The following is a 17,644-nucleotide window of genomic DNA, read 5'->3' as shown; positions in this document are numbered from 1 at the left end:
GAAGGTTGCATTACAAATACTTGATGGCACACATTTTATTACCATAGTCCAGAGATAGAAAGCCTGACTAGGACATATCCAATTTATTTTTGAAAAAAAATGCACAAACACATTGACTGTTCACACAATTTATATACTGTATAGAAGTCTTGTATAGTTTTGACAAATGCACAAATCTTCATTATTCCCACATTTTCTATATTGAGTGGAAGTCTCCATAGTTTTGTACGCCACACTTGTCATGCATGCCTGTATAAATCATACTGCTCAACCAGCTCCATAAGATTTTCACACCACACTTGTCATGCATCCCTACATAAATATCCATACTGCTCAACCAGCTTCATATCCCACACTGCAAGTTGTGCACAAAGTCCACGTTAATTTTCAAAGACATTCTGTTCTCTCCTCTCCTTCCCATGTTATTACAATGTATACAATATGCACATACACTGTGCATATCAAATGTTTTACAGATTAGACTAGTCTTTTATGAGCCCTTTCTCCATGTCTTCGCAACAAAGACTCTTTATTGTTTATGTCCATGACTGTAAGATTTGTCTCTTGATTGCTGGTCTTGCCTGCATAATGATCAAGCAGCTCTCGAACACATTTCATTGTTTCATCAGTGTTGATGCAGCGTTTTGCTGATATCTTCTGAATGGCATCAAACTTAATTAGTGTCTTTGGCCTCAGTTCTTCAGGAACTGTCTGAAGGGAATCTGTCAAACAAAGCATTCTTTGATTAGTCCCTAAAGATATTTCATGGAGGCATGAGAGGGGTCTTTAACATCCTCATCCTTACCACCATTACATTTGATTTTGCAGAGCTAAACAGGCAGAAAGCTTTTCTGTCTCTTCCTATGTGTTAGTATATACTATATACCATTAGTGATTAGATGGACAGACAGTTGCTGTTGAAAAATTAATTCTTCAAAATTTTGATTTTAATGAACAGCTTTTTACATGCTGACATCTAATACCAGATATTAGGTACCAACTATTCCTAATTGTAGATTGCTTTACCAGATTTTTCTCCCCAAAAGATGTATTTTCAATACCAACATGCCTTGCCAGGATTTATCTTCTGAATGCCAGGATTTCCAAAATCTGATTTTACTATGAACCTGTTATGTTCTGCATCTCCAGCCCATACAACAAGGATTATTAATTCTTCAAGCAACAGTGCACTAGAAATGTGTCTCATAGCTTGAATGATTTTAAGACATGTCTACATTCGAATCTTGAATCATTAAATACCCATTCAGATAGGGAAAATTGTGAATAAATCACGTGATGAGAGGTTGTGTAGACTGAGAGATGCTCAAGAAATATGAGATAAATTTCACAATATGTTACACCATAAACATTTCACTAGTATTAGAGATATTATATTCCTCAATATTTTAGTAGAAACATGTTAAAGAATTGCGATCTGCCCAACACAAACAGCAGCTAGTTATTGACAAAGCTAGCACATTTCATGCAAGCGATATTGAAAACATTCAGATGAAATATTTCATTACCCTATTAGAGGTTTTTTGAAATAAAACTGTGTTGTTTTTGTTGTTGATAGCGAAAAATAAAATACCACACTGATCCACTGAAAAAACCACACACAAAAATTATTATAGTAAGGTCTTCAGCTAATTAGCCTGAAATAAAAAAGCAAATACCTGGAAGAGCCTTCAGAAGTTGGATTAGTTCACCGACTTTTGTCTCATCAGGGTCTGTGTCTGTTTTGTTAATGACAAGCACTGCTGGTTTCTGTACCAAATCCTCTTTGTACAACTCCAACTCCTGCAGATTATAAGAACCCAGAACATATTGACCTTGCACAGTTAGTTAATGCATAATATAATAATAATATCGCAAACTTATAGTGTCATATCATGGTATTATAGACAGGTTCATGGCGCTTTACAACAACAACAAAATAAATGCAAACTTTGTAAAAGGCATACTCACAGTCCTAAGGAGTATGCTCAAGTTCTTTTGTGTTTTAGTTATTTAAAAGCCCGAAGGAAAAGTACAGCAGGTTTTACAAGAGCTATAACTATATCCCATCTGCACAATAAATTTGGAAGATTGGTTCTGTACTGTGAAAAAGCAGACCATAAATTAAAATAAAAAAAAAAAAAAAAAAGAATCATTATGTGCACCTTAGATTCAGAACCATAACCCATTCATTGCAGATGATAAGCCTTAGAGTCTTAAAGTCAATTTCACCAGGAGGTTGTAATAAACAGCAGAATTCATAGAAAAAACAGAGATAATATAGGACTTCAGAAGAGAGCTGGAAGTTCTAATAGGGAGAAGAGTACAAGGGTGATAATGTTAGTATTCTGAAGGCATTATGAAATACCTTGTTAAGCAGAAGGATGGTCTGGAAGGCAGAACGAAGAGGGTATGACTGTGCCAATTGGAAGCCACCAATATCCACTAAAACAAGAAGCAACTTGGTTCGTTCTACATGCTTCAGAAAGCGATGACCCATACCCAAGTTGGCATGAGCTCCTTCAATAAGTCCTGGAAGATCTGCTACAGTGATCTGTACCCACAGAATATTTGCTCAGTGGTCTGTACCAAAAGAACATTTCTACTGCAACTCAGTTCCACAAAACATTACTGCTGTGAGCTCTTCTCACAAAACTATTTGTATTTTGATCTTTATCAAAAACCCTCCTATGGTCATCTGTATCAAAAGACATTATTACCAATTAGAAGCAACACCATTTAGGAAATTTCCTTTCCACTGCTATGGTTTTACAATAAGCTCTTTTCACCACAACCAACTTATAAAGCTTTAACTTTGCCTTACTTTATGTTAGTATGTCTCACTCAGTTCAACACCCAGTGACTAAGCAAGAGCCGACTGAAAACAAAACATCCTTTTAATCATCCCCTTTGTTACAATCAAATCTTAATAGCATTCTTTAAGATGTATGCTCACCTTTCGGAAATCTGGAAACTCTGCAACTCCTATCTGAGGCTTAATTGTGGTGACTGAAGAAAAATAAAATCAACTAGATGCTGAATACATATGATTACAGTTGACCTGTGATAAAGACATAATTTTTCCTTCCATCCCTAATTAGGCAAAAGAAATTTAATGGATTTGTAATAAAATGTTTTTTTTTCTACTAACTCAAAAGTATACAAATTATGGCAACACTGAAAAAGCCAATAATGAAAGTGTTCTGTCAAAAAGAAAAGAACATAAGACCTTAAAGCACTGAAAGTTTCTGATCATACTGATGTATTTTTCCCTATGATGGTAGGAATCACAAAATTTATATGGATCAGTTAGCTCGTTAATTTTTTTTATTGTTTTTGGGGTTTTTTTGTTTGCATCTGTATGTACAGAGATGTTAAAATGTAACAGTCCACAATGCAGGCAGACTGAACAAGCTACTTATGGAAATCGATTGTCAGTGCCAATTATCTGTTGCAAGAAGTCATTGGCTGTAGACTGGTTTTGTATTGCAAGGTTTCATGCAGTTAGAGGTCCATAGCAAATTTTACCAACTCCTGAATCAGAGATGGTTATTTAGTCTTTCAATATGCAGTATAACCTAACAAAGAACAGAAAAATCTTAATGAAATTTTAACACACCAACATTAGATACTTTAACTTACATGCCGCGACAGAAACACAAAGGTGAGAGTTCTCAACAACACACCAGTATGCTCTAATAATTGAGCATTTCATCTGTCCCAGCAAATGTGGCCTCTCAGATCAATAACAGAGATATTGACGATGTGTAACTGTGCACTAAGAGAGAAATTATGATTACGGGTGTGTGATTAAAATATGTTCTCTCATAAATTGGCACTTTTTGTGAGGTGCAATAGTCATTTCAGTTTATAAAGTTATGGCACAACTTACATGGATAATTTGTAATCTTTGGATTCGCTCTTGATATAGCTTTAAGAAATGATGATTTCCCAGCATTTGGAAACCTGAGAACAGTTTTTGAAAGATTCCTCTTATGTGCAACATGCAATGAAATGAAATTAGAAATAAAAGCGTTCATTTTAAAGGAACATGCTTGAATTTTAAGTACATCTATATATGCACACACACACCTAGGACCTGAGAAGAATTTATATACATATGATTACATAAAAATAAAAAAAGACAAAAATGTTTGTCTGAAAATAAAAATTTTAGAAACTGTTTTATAACATTAAATTGATGAAAATTGACATGACATCTCGCTGACAACAAGTAAATCAACATTTCATTTTTCTATAATGATAACCCTATATCATGTACTCCACATGTATCAGTATCCTTTTAAAAAAAAATCTATGACCCCAAACGCTTATTGTCTGACAAATGAATATCTTATAAAACGATATTAAAGCTTTCCATTTTACCCGACAAGACCAACATCTGCGATGAGTTTCAAGTTTAGCCTCACATTTCTGTGCTCGCCTCTCTTGCCTAAATATTTGTTTGAATGATTACCACCCTTGCCTCCTGGTGCCATGCATACACTATCACCTTCCTCTATAAGATCCCCTGAAAGAACCAAAACATGTAAGTTTTTAACAGATGGCAATATTGAATAAGTGATTTGGTGTTTATTGCCTCAATTCCCTGCATACAAATTATAAGGTAATGCTTTCATACATTATAGTCTGATGTAGCCTTTGGTTCAAATCAAATCAAATCAAAATCAAAATCAAAACAAACTTTATTGTCTGTCAAGGATACCCAGGACAGAAATTTTTCTTCGCTCACAAGGGCAGGCATACATACTCATACAGACATTTAACACACAGTTAGGAGTAAAGATACAAGTAGTTTGGATCTCCGTCAAATGGTAATGAAGTTCCAATACTAAAAATTTCTATGTATATATTCAGCATGATAACTTTATTAGTAAAAAAAAAATCAATATTTTAATATGCGGTACAATTAGGCAGCATATGTTAAAACTTTTAGAACACCTAAAAAAAAAATTTAAATATTACACACTGCTGATATTTTATATTTATTCACTACAACTCATTATGCCTACAGTCATAAGAGATCCAACTCACCTATAATCTGTCCATCATCAGTGCATACCTCTACTCCTACTGGAACGTCAATCACTTTGTCTTGTCCTGGTTCTCCAAGCAAGCAGTACTTTCTACAAAAAGATGAAAAATGTGAATCAACTACCTCACAAGGTAAAAATATCAATACTTTGATTGAATGATTTATAGCTGCTTTAACTACTGATAAATGATATGATGGACTTGTAGATGTTTTAAATTTGTATAAAGCGATCATTTAACAGGCAGATAAAGATTTTAATAATGTATGTCTTTTTAAGCAAGCTATGCAAAAGTATATTTTCTGTTGTCTGTGTCAAATGACCCACTTTTTTGTCATTTAAGGCATAATATGCAAATCACATTTTATATTGTTTATATCCTGTCATACCTTCAGTGACTGCTTTACATTCTAATCATGTGCTTCATCTTTATGTTGTTCAGTGTGCCTATATGTACCTCACTGGTCTGGGCAGACAGTGTAATATATCTTGGTAGTGATGTTTCGCGTTACAAGTACACATAATTATTATTACATAACATAAAACATACGTGCTATCAGCACCACTTCCACCAACAAATCGTCTGGTTGGGTACTTTTGGTAAACATCAGACAGAGATGCATCTTTCTTGGCCACAGCATAGACACCCCCTCCATCTCCTCCAAATCCATTATGTCGATGCGACCCTTGTCCGCCTGGCCCTCCTCGTACATAAATCCGTAATGAGTCGATAAAAGACTTCTTTTTGTTTGGCTGAAAACGATTTCGACAATTTAAACGTAGTAAAACACACCCCCATCATTTAATACTTTTCATGTGAATCATTAAGGAAATAATCAATTGCTTCTCTAACTGGATAATGATGCAGGTGACTATGAACGAAGTTATCGTTATAATGCTAACTCTGTGTAAGCAAACACTGACAAGTAGCAACATAGGAGTTTGGTCAATTTGTCTAAAGACACATGGAAATCAAACTTTGAAATTACCACGTATTCTGGTTTTTCTTTAATGTTCGGATCAATTCTTTGTCTAAAAGACCCCATGCACCGCTTTTGCGCGACAGACAGCAGCAAACAGCGAAAATTGCACGAGAGTACCGCCATTTTGAAATAAAGAATTTTAGAGTAGCTTCCCTTGATCAGGGATGTGCAGACCACCACAGACTAAATAATATTTATAGTTAATACTAGCTCGTGGTGCGGACTGAATGCGTCTACCCGCTAGTCTACCTGTTTACGTGTACACACCGAGCTGTACACATCTATACACGCCTGTGGAGAGAGAGAGACAGAAGACATTATCTTAGACACAGGTGTACACGTAGGGCTGTATAGGTATTAAGCCTTTTTTGTGGATGGGAGGTATTAATCGTCGTTAGGGAAATAAATACAGTGCTACCGCTACACTATGTAAGCTCAAAGTGATCGAAGAATTGCGTGAAAGAGATGCATGCTTTAGATACACACCCACGTTCTTTTTGTTTGCAACTGTGAATGTATACATGATTGCATTTCTGTCTGCGCTTAAGAAAGTATAATGTAGTTATTTATGTATGCGTGGCACATGCAAACTTCATAAAAAGATTATCGAAGATATTTTGCAAAAGCTGTATTGGCCTTATGAGAAATATCTTTATTAATTTAGTGAGGTACACAATTTTGTTCTTAATGATTGCGTAAGACTTGATACAAAAATATTTTCCTGAATTTGGGTGAATACCCCACCCACTACCTCGAGTTACAAGCCGCCAAACATCACAAGCAGAAAGAGGCCAACAATACCAACATCAGTATTGAATGGATATGTTTATTTATGAATCATGATTTACCCAATCGGTTTAAAACCTCTATTATTCGCACAATTTCTACATTGAAAGGAAGTCTCCATAGTTTTGTACACCACACTTGTCATGCCATTCTACATTATTATCCATACCTCCATATCCCGCACTGCAAGTTGTGCACAAAGTTCAAGTTTATTAACAAGGACATTATATATTTCCCCCTCCCCTTCCCACACTGTTACAATGTATTGTAGCCGGACCGATGCGCTTTCTCATTCAGGCTAATACTGCGACCCTAGCGCCAATCACACCGTTCCTCTTGGGTGTTCCAAGGAAGAGGACGAAGAGACCATGGAGAATTTTCTTCTAAAATTCTAGCTCTCGTTCGTCTAATTTACCTCGCGTTGTGTTCTATATTTCCCCATCTATTACACACCCACACTTATCCAACCTTGGAAACGACAAACAAAAAGTGTTTTCTTCGGTGCGTTGTTCAACTCCATGGATCTTCGTGTGTGCTCTGCTGTGTCACAACTACGGACGACACAAATCTCTTTCGCTCTAATGATACACGTTCACCTCATTCCCACGACGAGGACCTATGTACAACACGTTAGCCTTCGTTCTGATTGACACGCTCACACACTGAAATAAGTTTAAAGCAAAATTATTTACATTTTTTACACGTATAGCCACTATTTCTATTCTAACCGACCTACCTAGCCTACTAAAACCTAGCACCTAACTCACTGGGGTGGGGGAAGAGGAAGACTGAGTGACGTGAGCCTCTTTCCAGCGGGACCTAAGCACCTTGCGGCTGAATGGTTCTTCTCTCGTACTCAGGGCTAAAGATTTACTGTTCTACCAAGCAGCACCAATTATTTTTCAGAAACTGGTGCAAGCACTAAATTTTGCCTGCTATTTATACTGGAAAGTTCGGGCGCTATGTCATCCGCTGTTGTCTGTCTCGCGCGACCAAGTATGGGGAACAAGGGAACAAACACTGTCAGCGGTACATGCTGCCCGAAACAAGCACTCCCGCTACACTATACAATGCGCACATACACTGTATATAGGCATGTCAAATATCTCGTACAGATTAAACTAGTTTTTTCCGAGCCCTTTCTCCATGTCTTTGCAACAAAGACTCTTCATTGTTTACGTCCATGACTGCAAGATTTGTCTCTTCATTGCTGGAATTGTCTGTGAAATGATCAATCAGTTCTCGAACACATTTCATTGTTTCATCAGTGTTGATGCAGTGCTTTGCTGATATCCTCTGAATGGCATCAAATTTAATCAGCGTCTCTGGCCTCATTTCTTCAGGAACTGTCTTAAGAGAATCTGTGAAACAAAGCATTCGTTGATTAGTCCCTAATGATGCTTCATGGAGGCATGAGAGGGGTCTTTGACACCCTCATCCTTACTACCAATGCATTCTATTTTGCATAGCTAAATATTCAGGCAGCTTTTCTGTCTCTTCTATGTGCTAATATACCATTAGACAGATTTTTGCTATTTTTAAAAATTGATTTTAATGAACAGCTTTTTACATGCTGACATGTATACTACCAACTATTCTTAATTGTAAATAGCTTTACCAGATCCCCCCCCCCCCAGCAAAAGGTGTATTTTTAATACCTACATGCCTTGCCAGGATTTATTTTCTGAATGCCGGGATTTCAAACAACTGATTTTACTATTCAAACTCAATGAATTTGTTACGTTCTGTATCTCCAGCCCATACAATAAGAATTATTAATTAAGCATAGAAGAAGAAGAATTCTTGTATTTTCCAAATGACATTGCACTAGAAATGTGTCTTGCAGTTTGAATATAGGACATGTCTACATTTGTGCAGTCTGTATAAATTTATTATATTATGTTTGTCTGGCAAATTATTTTATAATCAGATTTGGTTTTTAACATGTTAATATAAGAAGAAATGAATAAAAAAATAAGCAACGAATTCAGTCTTTTATCTGTAGAGAATGCTATAATATATTCAAGCCAGAAAAGGATTTGTTAAACACAGCAGTACCTGAATTAATCTAGATGGATAATATAAACAAAGTTTCAAGTGTAATGTACCACTTTTTGCCGGAGCCATACTTTAAAGCAGAATACAAATCACATTATCTGGTTACAGCAGAATCACTTCTAAATGAACTTGGGCTTTCTGGTACATAGATTAATCAGATTCACTTGTTCAGTACAGTCTTTATGGTGTGGTCTATAGCTGACAAAAACAAAGCAAATACCTGGAAGAGCCTTCAGAAGTTGCATTAATTCATTGACTTGTGTCTCATCAGGGTCTGTGTCTATTTTGTTGATGACAAGCACTGCTGGTTTTTGTACCAAATCCTCTTTGTACAACTCCAACTCCTGCAGATTATAAGAACCCAGACCAGCTTGGATTTGCACAGTCAGTTAATGCATAACAACAACAACAAACAACAACAACAACAAACAACAACATTGAAGGTATAATAGCACAATATCCCGGTCGTACAGTTTCAGGTCATGTATCATCCCCAGGACTGTGTGCACACACGTGATAACCCAATACAGGGAAGGACGGATGTCCTGTGTTCAGCTCTCATCTTGGGCAACGCTGTTCTTTCTCTGCATGTGGCATCTTTTTATAAGGCTGGCTGCTTTGCCGTGACATATCCTTAGTTGTTAGCTCAGTGATAAATATCAGTCACCCCCCCCCCCCCCCAACATCTCCCAGGACTGGTGGAGTAGTAAAGTAGTTAAAGTAATAAAATATTCATTTTATATGTATTCAATTTATATGTCTTTATGGCCTATATGCAACCATTAAAAGAGACAAAATTAATGTTAACATCATATTTATATTTAACAGCTTAAAAAGTTTTATCTTTCATCAATTGTGTTTAAGTATATTTCGTTCTCCACCCAGCTCTTATACAGAATTGGTTTATTCCTAATCTTAATCCTGTCATTACAAAAGATAGGTTCAAACATAATTTCTTCCTTTTTTTTTCACACACTACTGTCCAAATATCGAGTATGCTTTAGATCAGGGGTGGGCAAACTTTTTTGTTGCGCGGGCCGCATTGCTGGGTCATGACTAGTCCGAGGGCCGCACCTTGTAATTGAATACAAAAACATACAAAAATACTGGTAGATACTCTCATAACTGACTGCAAGTTTGCATCTGAAAGCAATCACCTGTTCTTTGACTTGTTTATATTCATGCAGGAAAAACTTTGCTCACAGATGTAACTTGAACCAAATATTGAAATAGCTGGGCAGCAAATACTCTTAAACAAGAAATGATTGTTGAGAGGCACTTATAAAACTCAACCAGTACAGAATAAAACCTTTCCTTCAATGCATGATCTGATTGAAGGTGTATCAGTTCAAGTTGTAATTCATCAGGTGCATCATCAACATGAACAGAAAAAGGACATGATAATATGTTGAATTTTGATTCCATCTCCTTAAAATCCACAAATCTTCTTTGGTTCAAGGACGGCCATTACGTACGCAGCAGGCGTGGGAAGGAACTAAGCGTAACTTGTTTTCGGTAATAGTTTTTTTGTGTTGCCAAAGGGCTTCTGCGGGCCGCAGAGAACCACTTGGCGGGCCGCATGCGGCCCGCGGGCCGCCATTTGCCCACCCCTGCTTTAGATAGATCTGTCCAGAAGCTGTTTGCATTTATAAAGGGGCAAACTGTAAGGGGTCCACAAAGTTCCTCTGTCCCAGGGCCCGTGTTGACTCTCGGTGGCCCTGGATACATGGCTGCTTATGTTGTTAGTATTATCAATGTCATTAATACCTTGTTAAGCAGAAGTATGGTCTGGAAGGCAGAACGAAGAGGGTATGGCTGCGCCAGTTGGAAACCACCAATATCCACTAAAACAAGAAGCAGCTTGGTTCGTTCTACATGCTTCAGAAAGTGATGACCCATACCAAAGTTGGCATAAGCTCCTTCAATGAGTCCTGGAAGATCTGCTACAGTGATCTGTACCCACAAAACATTTCTATTTTGATCTTTATCAACAAAACCTTCCTATGGTGAACTGTATAGACATTATTACCAATTAAAAGCAACACCATTAAGGAAATTCAATTTCCACAGCTAAGGTTTTACAATGAGCTCTGTTCATTGCAACCTACTTAAGCAGCTTAAACTTTGACTGTTAAGTGTGTACTTTATGTATATATGTGTGCATATCTGCGTGCGTGTGTGTGGTGAGAGAGATATTTATTTACAACCTTCCCCTATCAGTTGTATTTCAAATTTATGGTAATTTAAAGAGTAGAGAGCCTGATCACATGGTGGGATTCCACAATATGCATTATCCAACAATCATCATCATCATCATCATCATCATCATCATCATCATCATCATCCAACCAATCAATCAATCATCAATCATCAATCTTCATCATCATTTTCTGTACAAATGAAAACAAAAACCTCAAAACATTCACTGTGTTCAACACCCAGTGACTAAGCAGGAAATAAAACATCCTTCTAAATGCTTTGTTATCATCTAATCTCAACAGCATTTTGTAAGATGTGTGCTCACCTTCGCGAAATCTGGGAACTCTGCAACTCCTATCTGAGGTTTAATTGTTGTGACTGAAGAAAAACAAAATCAACCATGTGCTGAATACAGTTGACCTGTGATAAAGACAAAATTTTTTCCTTCTATCCTTAATTAAGCTTAAGAAATTTCAATAGATATGTTTTAAAATCTTTTTCTACTTAATCAAAAGTACTCACATTATGGCAACACTAAAAAAGACAATAATGAGAGTGTTCTGTCACACAAAAGAACATGAGACCTTAAAATAAAGCACTGAAAGTTTCTGATCAAAATGATGTATTTTTCATAATGATGGTAGGAATTACATAAATTATATGGATCAGTGAGCTCATTAACTTTTTATTATTTTTTTCCTCAGAAAAGTCTCCGACTGCACTAAAATGTTATCCATATTCTATTAGAGAGTGATTAGCATTGTAGTGATGTTTTATCTGTGTTCACAGAGATGGGAAAAATGTCAGTCCTCAATGCAGGCAGACTGAACGAGCTACTTATGGTCGGATAGTGCCTGTTATCTGTTGGAAGAAGTCATTAGTTGCAGACTGGTTAAGCATTGCAAGGTTTCATACACTAACAAAGAAATTATGATTATGGATGCTTGATTAAAATATGTTCTCTCTTAAATTGGGACTTTTTGTGAGGTGCAATAGTCCATTTCAGTTTATAAAGTTATGGCATAACTTACATGGATAATTTGCAATCTTTGGATTCGCTCTTGATATAGCTTTAAGAAATGATGATTTCCCAGCATTTGGAAACCTGAGAACAGTTTTTGAAAGATTCCTCTTATGTGCAATATGCAATGAAATTAGAAATAAAAGAGTTCATTTTAAAGGAACATGCTTGAACTTTAAGTACATCTATATATGCACACACACACCTAGGACCTGAGAAGAATTTATATACAAATGATTACATAAAAATAAAAAAAGACAAAAACGTTTGTCTGAAAATAAAAATTTTAGAAACTGTTTTATAACATTAAATGGATGAAAATTGAAATGACATCTCGCTGATAAGTAGTAAATTGACATTGTATGTTCCATAATGATAACCCTACATCTTGTACTCCAATGTATCAGTATCCTTTTAAAAAAACTCTATGATCCTCAACTCTTATTGTCTGATAAATGAATAACTTATAAAATGACATTAAATATTTCCTTTTTACCCGACAAGACCAACATCTGCAATGAGTTTCAAGTTTAGCTTCACATTTCTGTGCTCGCCTCTCTTGCCTACAAATTTGTTTGAATGATTACCACCCTTGCCTCCTGCTGCCATGCACACTCTATCACCTTCCTGATTAAGATCCCCTGAAAGAACAAAAACATGGAAGTTTTTAGCAGATGGCAATACTGAATAATTAGTAAATTTGTAAAAATTGTTTTAATTCACTGCATACAAATTATAAAGTAACATTTTTATTCATTCTATTTTGATGTTGCTTCTGTTTCAGCATGATGACTTTGTCTCACCTATAATCTGTCCATCATCGGCACACACCTCTACTCCTATTGGAACGTTAATCACTTTGTCTTGGCCTGGTTCTCCACACAAGTAGAACTTTCTATAAAAAGATGAGAAACATATGAATTAAGTAGCTTACAAAATCAAAACAGCAATACTTTGACTATTTTATAATTTATAGCTGCTGTGGAACAATTGATATGATATCATAATAATTGATATAATGGATTGTCGGTTTGAAGATTTCATAAAATGTTTCTTTAATGGGCATTTAAGCTAAGGAAAAGTATATTTTCTCTACTGTCAAGGTCAAAAGACCTACTTTTTGTCCTAATATGCAAATCACATTACATAACATAAAACATACGTGCTATTATGACCATTTCCACCAACAAATCGTCTTGTAGGGTACTTCTGGTAAACATCAGATAGAGTTAAATTTTTCTTGGCCACTGCATAGACACCCCCTCCATCTCCTCCAGTTCCGCCATATTTAAGCAACCCTTGTCCGCCTGGTCCTCCTCGTACATAAATCCGTAATGAGTCGATAAAAGACTTCTTTTTGTTTGGCTGAAAACGATTTCGACAATTTAAACGTAGTAAAACACACCCCCATCATTTAATACTTTTCATGTGAATCATTAAGGAAATAATCAATTGCTTCTCTAACTGGATAATGATGCAAGTGACTATGAACGTAGTTATCGTTATAATGGTAACTCTATGTAAGCAAAGTAACACTGATAACTAGCAACATAGGAGTTTTGTTCATTTGTCTAAAGACGCATGGAAATCAAATTTTGGCTGAAAACGAATGCGACAATTTAAACGTGGTACACTATACCCTGATAACTTAGTACTTTTTACTCTTTTCATATGAATATTTTAAGGAAATAATACATGGCTTCTTATCTCTAATTGTATTATGGTGAATGTCACTATAAACGTAGTTATCATTATAATGCTCTCTATATAAGCAAACACTGATAACTAACAACTCAGGAGTTTGGTCGACTTGTCTAATGACGCATGGAAATCAAACTTTGAAATTACCACGTATTCTGGTTTTTCTTTAATGTTCGGATCAATTCTTTGCCTAAAAGACCCCATGCACCGCTTTTGCGCGACAGACGGCAGCAGGCAACGAAAATAACACGAGAGTACCGCCATTTTGAAATAAAGAATTTTAGAGTAGCTTCCCTTGATCAGGGATGTGCGGACCACCACAGACTAAATAATATTTATAGTTAATACTAGCTCGTGGTGCGGACTGAACGCGTCTACCCGCTAGTCTACCCGTTTACGTGTACACACCGAGCTGTACACATTCACCTCGGACTTGTATCTATATACGTCTATGCATCTACTGAAGTATGTGCCCATACCTACACCACCAACTAACATCAATGCACGTCCATGCCTGCACTGAACTGTATACTGCTGAGCCATGTGAAGATTGTTTAGCCACGCTGTACCACCAGTCTGTTTCTAAAATAATGGTGCATCACATACGGTCGTCATATCTTGGATGCGCACACCTTTTATAAAACCCATAAATATTATGGAAATTATTTACAGGAGAAGACAGATCGAATGCTGCAATGAGTTTCTTCACAAGCTCTAGAAAGTACAGAACTCTGCGGCACGTCTGGTGCTTAGAGCCAGGAAGCAAGACCACGCCGCCCTTTCCTTCGTTTTTTGGACTGGCTACCCATCCGTCTGGCATCCAGTACAAGCTGTCCGTGCTGTGTTTTCATTTCTTTGCTGGCACCTGCCCTGATTATTTCTGCTCTTCGCCTACGTCCCAGCTAGACAACTCCGCTCCTCGTCTGATCACGAACTAATATTATACACGTCCATGGTCTGATGATCGTCTTCTTACTCTTCCTGTCACCAGAACAACTACATAATCATGGCCACTGGATTTTTAGTCAGTGTGCATCGAAACAATGGAACTCTCTCGATCCTTTTGCATATCCGCCACCTACTCACTATTGAATCCTTTAAACGTGTACTGAAGACGCTTCTTTTTCGTAAACATTACTTCTAACAACCTTTCCCATAATGCTAGTCTTTTTCACACATTTCCTTTTGCAATATCATGATACTCTCACTCTCAGTTCTTGTTCTTATTTGTGTTTTCTGTATTTGATTTTATTCTTTATTTTGTTAGTACTGTTGTTTGTTCTTTTATAGTTCATATATTGTTTTCCTGTTCCTCGTATGCTGTCCATGTTTCGTTTTTGTTCTCAGGCGCTAAGAGCATTGTCCTTAGGAGTGTGAGTATGCTCTTTACAAATTTTGCATTATTATTATTAATAATAATAAGAAACTGCTAATCAGCTGACAGATCCTGCCGTTAATTCAAGTTAACTTTATTTACTTCTTTATTACCTGGCAATAGATTGAAATGAGAGAAAAGAAGAAATCAACGTGTTAAATAAAATAAAATAAAATAAATTAATAAAACATGAGAGGAAAGAAGCAATGGATGAATATTGATGGTGAAAATAATGAAATAGACATCTAACTTTAGACAGAGCTGCATAACAGAGTGTAGGACTGTATGTAATAAACCTCTTTCTTGTGGATGGAAGGTATAAATCGTCGTTACGGAAATTAGTGATACCTCAACACTATGTAAGTGCAAAGGGATCGAAGGATGCTAGCCAGAGGTGTGGAAGAGCAATTAACTAATTTAGGTGCTGATGGCTAAACCAGGATAAGAGAATTTTCATATCATCGGGGATGGAGGGGGCGGGGAGAAGAGATGGAGGCAGATGGGCTAATGTTTCAGCAAATCCTCTAGACTTGAGTGCTAAGCAGTTCTTGGCGGGCTCACGACTGAATTTTCTCATCCAGACAGCCTCGTCTCTTGCAAACCATGTATCAGTACAGTTTGATGTGTGCTGAAATCTGGGTGAAAATCCCACTGCTAGGCACATAATTATTCACAAAAACATGTCAACAACACGAACGTCAGGATTGTGCATGGATACTGTTGTGTTGTTAAGGCCTCGGCCAGCAGAAGAGGTGTTACCTGGTGTATTTTAGGCTGTGTACAAACGTGACGTCACGATTTGATCCTCTTTCTGTGCCGTTGGTGTCTTTAGGCGTGCATCTCGAGAACTGAAAGGGGACTATATTCACTCAGATTTTGAGAAATTGTATCTTGAACTAAGCAACGACAGCAAGAGAAGGGGAGAGAGAGAGGGAGGGAGGGAGAACTGCACCGTTGTAGGTCTTTAAAATGAGACAAAGGTATGCTAGCGATCTTTCTAAAGATGTTAAATCTCACGCTCGTGCCAAATTTCAGTCCAACATTGCACATGGTTTGCTCGTTAGCCGATCACCTATAGGCTCATGCACGGAAAAAGCAACAAAACAGCCATCCCACTTTTTTTTTCTTTCTGTAATGCCAACTATAAATTAAATTCTCTTAACAAGAAAAGTGCAAATGCATTACTGAACTAGTTCCAACCAATTTTAATTAGTCTTTTAGACGAGTAGTTTGTCTTGAAGTCAGAAACGCGAGGAAAACCTGCAAGAGAGAAAGAAACAAAAACAAACAGAAAGAAAGAACAGTTTGTCGAGGCGATAGAGGAAACTTTTTTTTTTTTGCTTTGTTTTGTTGTCGTAAGGTTGTGAAGACAGATTATAATCTCTCTCCAATGTTTGCGCCAGGGCTCGGAAAGAGCACAAAAAACAAACTTCTGCCAAATTTATTCAAATCCAAACAAAGGAAAGCAAATCCAAGGTTAAGGGATTTTATATACAAAGTTTATGCACACTGCGTCAAGCTAGTTGTTTAAATGTCAACTTTTAGTCTTTATTCGAGTTAATACTCACATGCCCCCGCAAGGGCAGGGGAAACAACTCTCGAGAGAAATTGCAGCCCCTGGAGACTTCCGGTACAAATGGTGCATCCCACAGACTTACATCAAGATCATAGAAGTCTGTGGTGCATGTATGTCTGTGGTGCATCAGCTCCCCCATCCCTACCGGTATCCCCCGCAGGTCTGTGCGTTGCCAAGCGAGAGTAAACAAGTGGGAGGATCAATGCAAACAGCCGCCATGATGCCATCGCGTGCGTTTAGCGCCGCGCTGTGTATTGCACCCCAGAGTGCAGTCTGCGGGCAACAGCGGGTCTGAGTATGATTTATATCTCCGCTCGCGCCCTGCTGTGTGGCCGACTGCGAGCCGAACACGAGATGTTGTGGGTGGCAGGTCTTTGGTCGCCAACTTCATCAATTTTTGTCCCCAGCTCGTTCAGGCTGACCCCTCCACACATTATTTTTGTCCTCTACTTTCTGAATGCTGTTTATCTTTCTCTACGTTCTAATTGCCTCTTTTCGTCCATCTAAACAAAATCCATTTTTCTCTCGTTTTCTCATCTCTCCCCATTTCGTCCATTAAATTTTTAAAAATATTTTTTCTTGTCTGGTTTTCTCGTGCGTTCATTACGTTTATTTATTTCTAGTTTCTTCTTTCTTCTGTTTTCTCATTCTCTTCCTTCACCCATTTCCTTATTCTTCATTCTCTCCTTCTCTTGTTTCTGATCCCTTTCTTTCATTTCTTTCTTATTTTCTTTTTCCACCTTTTTTTAAAAATCGCTTTTTTTCCTTTAATGTCATCGTCGAGGAGATGGACGTACTGCTCAGTTCTTTATGAATCTTTGGACTTCTCTGTCCTCATGCGTTCTTCATCTCTTCTTGAACTCATAGAGGCAGTGTCCTGATGCTCAGCTGCCG

At 37.2% G+C, this 17,644-nt stretch overlaps 2 protein-coding genes across 2 annotated transcripts; both read right to left on the bottom strand.

Moving 5' to 3' along the window:
* Positions 1-20: 20 nt before the first annotated feature.
* On the bottom strand, positions 21-6,188 carry LOC112563993 (GTP-binding protein 10-like). The gene is made up of 9 exons (XM_025238501.1): positions 6,041-6,188; positions 5,602-5,804; positions 5,053-5,144; positions 4,384-4,528; positions 3,890-3,963; positions 2,954-3,006; positions 2,366-2,551; positions 1,677-1,800; positions 21-722 (listed from the first exon to the last, which is right to left on the bottom strand). The coding sequence occupies exons 1-9, from the start codon at positions 6,155-6,157 to the stop codon at positions 478-480; spliced, it is 1,239 nt and encodes a 412-aa protein (XP_025094286.1). The 5' UTR covers positions 6,158-6,188; the 3' UTR covers positions 21-477.
* A 658-nt stretch (positions 6,189-6,846) lies between these two features.
* Positions 6,847-14,092, bottom strand: LOC112563994 (GTP-binding protein 10-like). The gene is made up of 9 exons (XM_025238502.1): positions 13,947-14,092; positions 13,261-13,463; positions 12,902-12,993; positions 12,595-12,739; positions 12,109-12,182; positions 11,403-11,455; positions 10,646-10,831; positions 9,099-9,222; positions 6,847-8,181 (listed from the first exon to the last, which is right to left on the bottom strand). Exons 1-9 carry the CDS (start codon positions 14,061-14,063, stop codon positions 7,937-7,939), a joined length of 1,239 nt encoding a protein of 412 aa, XP_025094287.1. The 5' UTR covers positions 14,064-14,092; the 3' UTR covers positions 6,847-7,936.
* Positions 14,093-17,644: the final 3,552 nt, after the last annotated feature.

Source organism: Pomacea canaliculata, linkage group LG5, assembly GCF_003073045.1.
Source record: "Pomacea canaliculata isolate SZHN2017 linkage group LG5, ASM307304v1, whole genome shotgun sequence".
NCBI classification, from domain to species: domain Eukaryota; kingdom Metazoa; phylum Mollusca; class Gastropoda; order Architaenioglossa; family Ampullariidae; genus Pomacea; species Pomacea canaliculata.
Note: the sequence above shows the minus strand (reverse complement) of the source record. Positions and strands in the feature narration are given on the sequence as shown.

Bases quoted from the DNA above. Each gene is read 5' to 3' on its own strand.
- LOC112563993 (XM_025238501.1), bottom strand. From the start codon at position 6,157: ATGGCGGTACTCTCGTGCAATTTTCGCTGTTTGCTGCTGTCTGTCGCG. The intron at 5,805-6,040 runs GTAATTTCAAAG...AATCGTTTTCAG, and splicing joins AAGAAAAACCAGAATACGTG to CCAAACAAAAAGAAGTCTTT. The intron at 4,529-5,052 runs GTGAGTTGGATC...TGGTTCTTTCAG, and splicing joins TGATGATGGACAGATTATAG to GGGATCTTATAGAGGAAGGT.
- LOC112563994 (XM_025238502.1), bottom strand. From the start codon at position 14,063: ATGGCGGTACTCTCGTGTTATTTTCGTTGCCTGCTGCCGTCTGTCGCG. The intron at 10,832-11,402 runs GTGAGCACACAT...TTGTGGGTACAG, and splicing joins AGTTCCCAGATTTCGCGAAG to ATCACTGTAGCAGATCTTCC. The intron at 8,182-9,098 runs GTATTTGCTTTG...TTTGTTTCACAG, and splicing joins ACTTCTGAAGGCTCTTCCAG to ATTCTCTTAAGACAGTTCCT.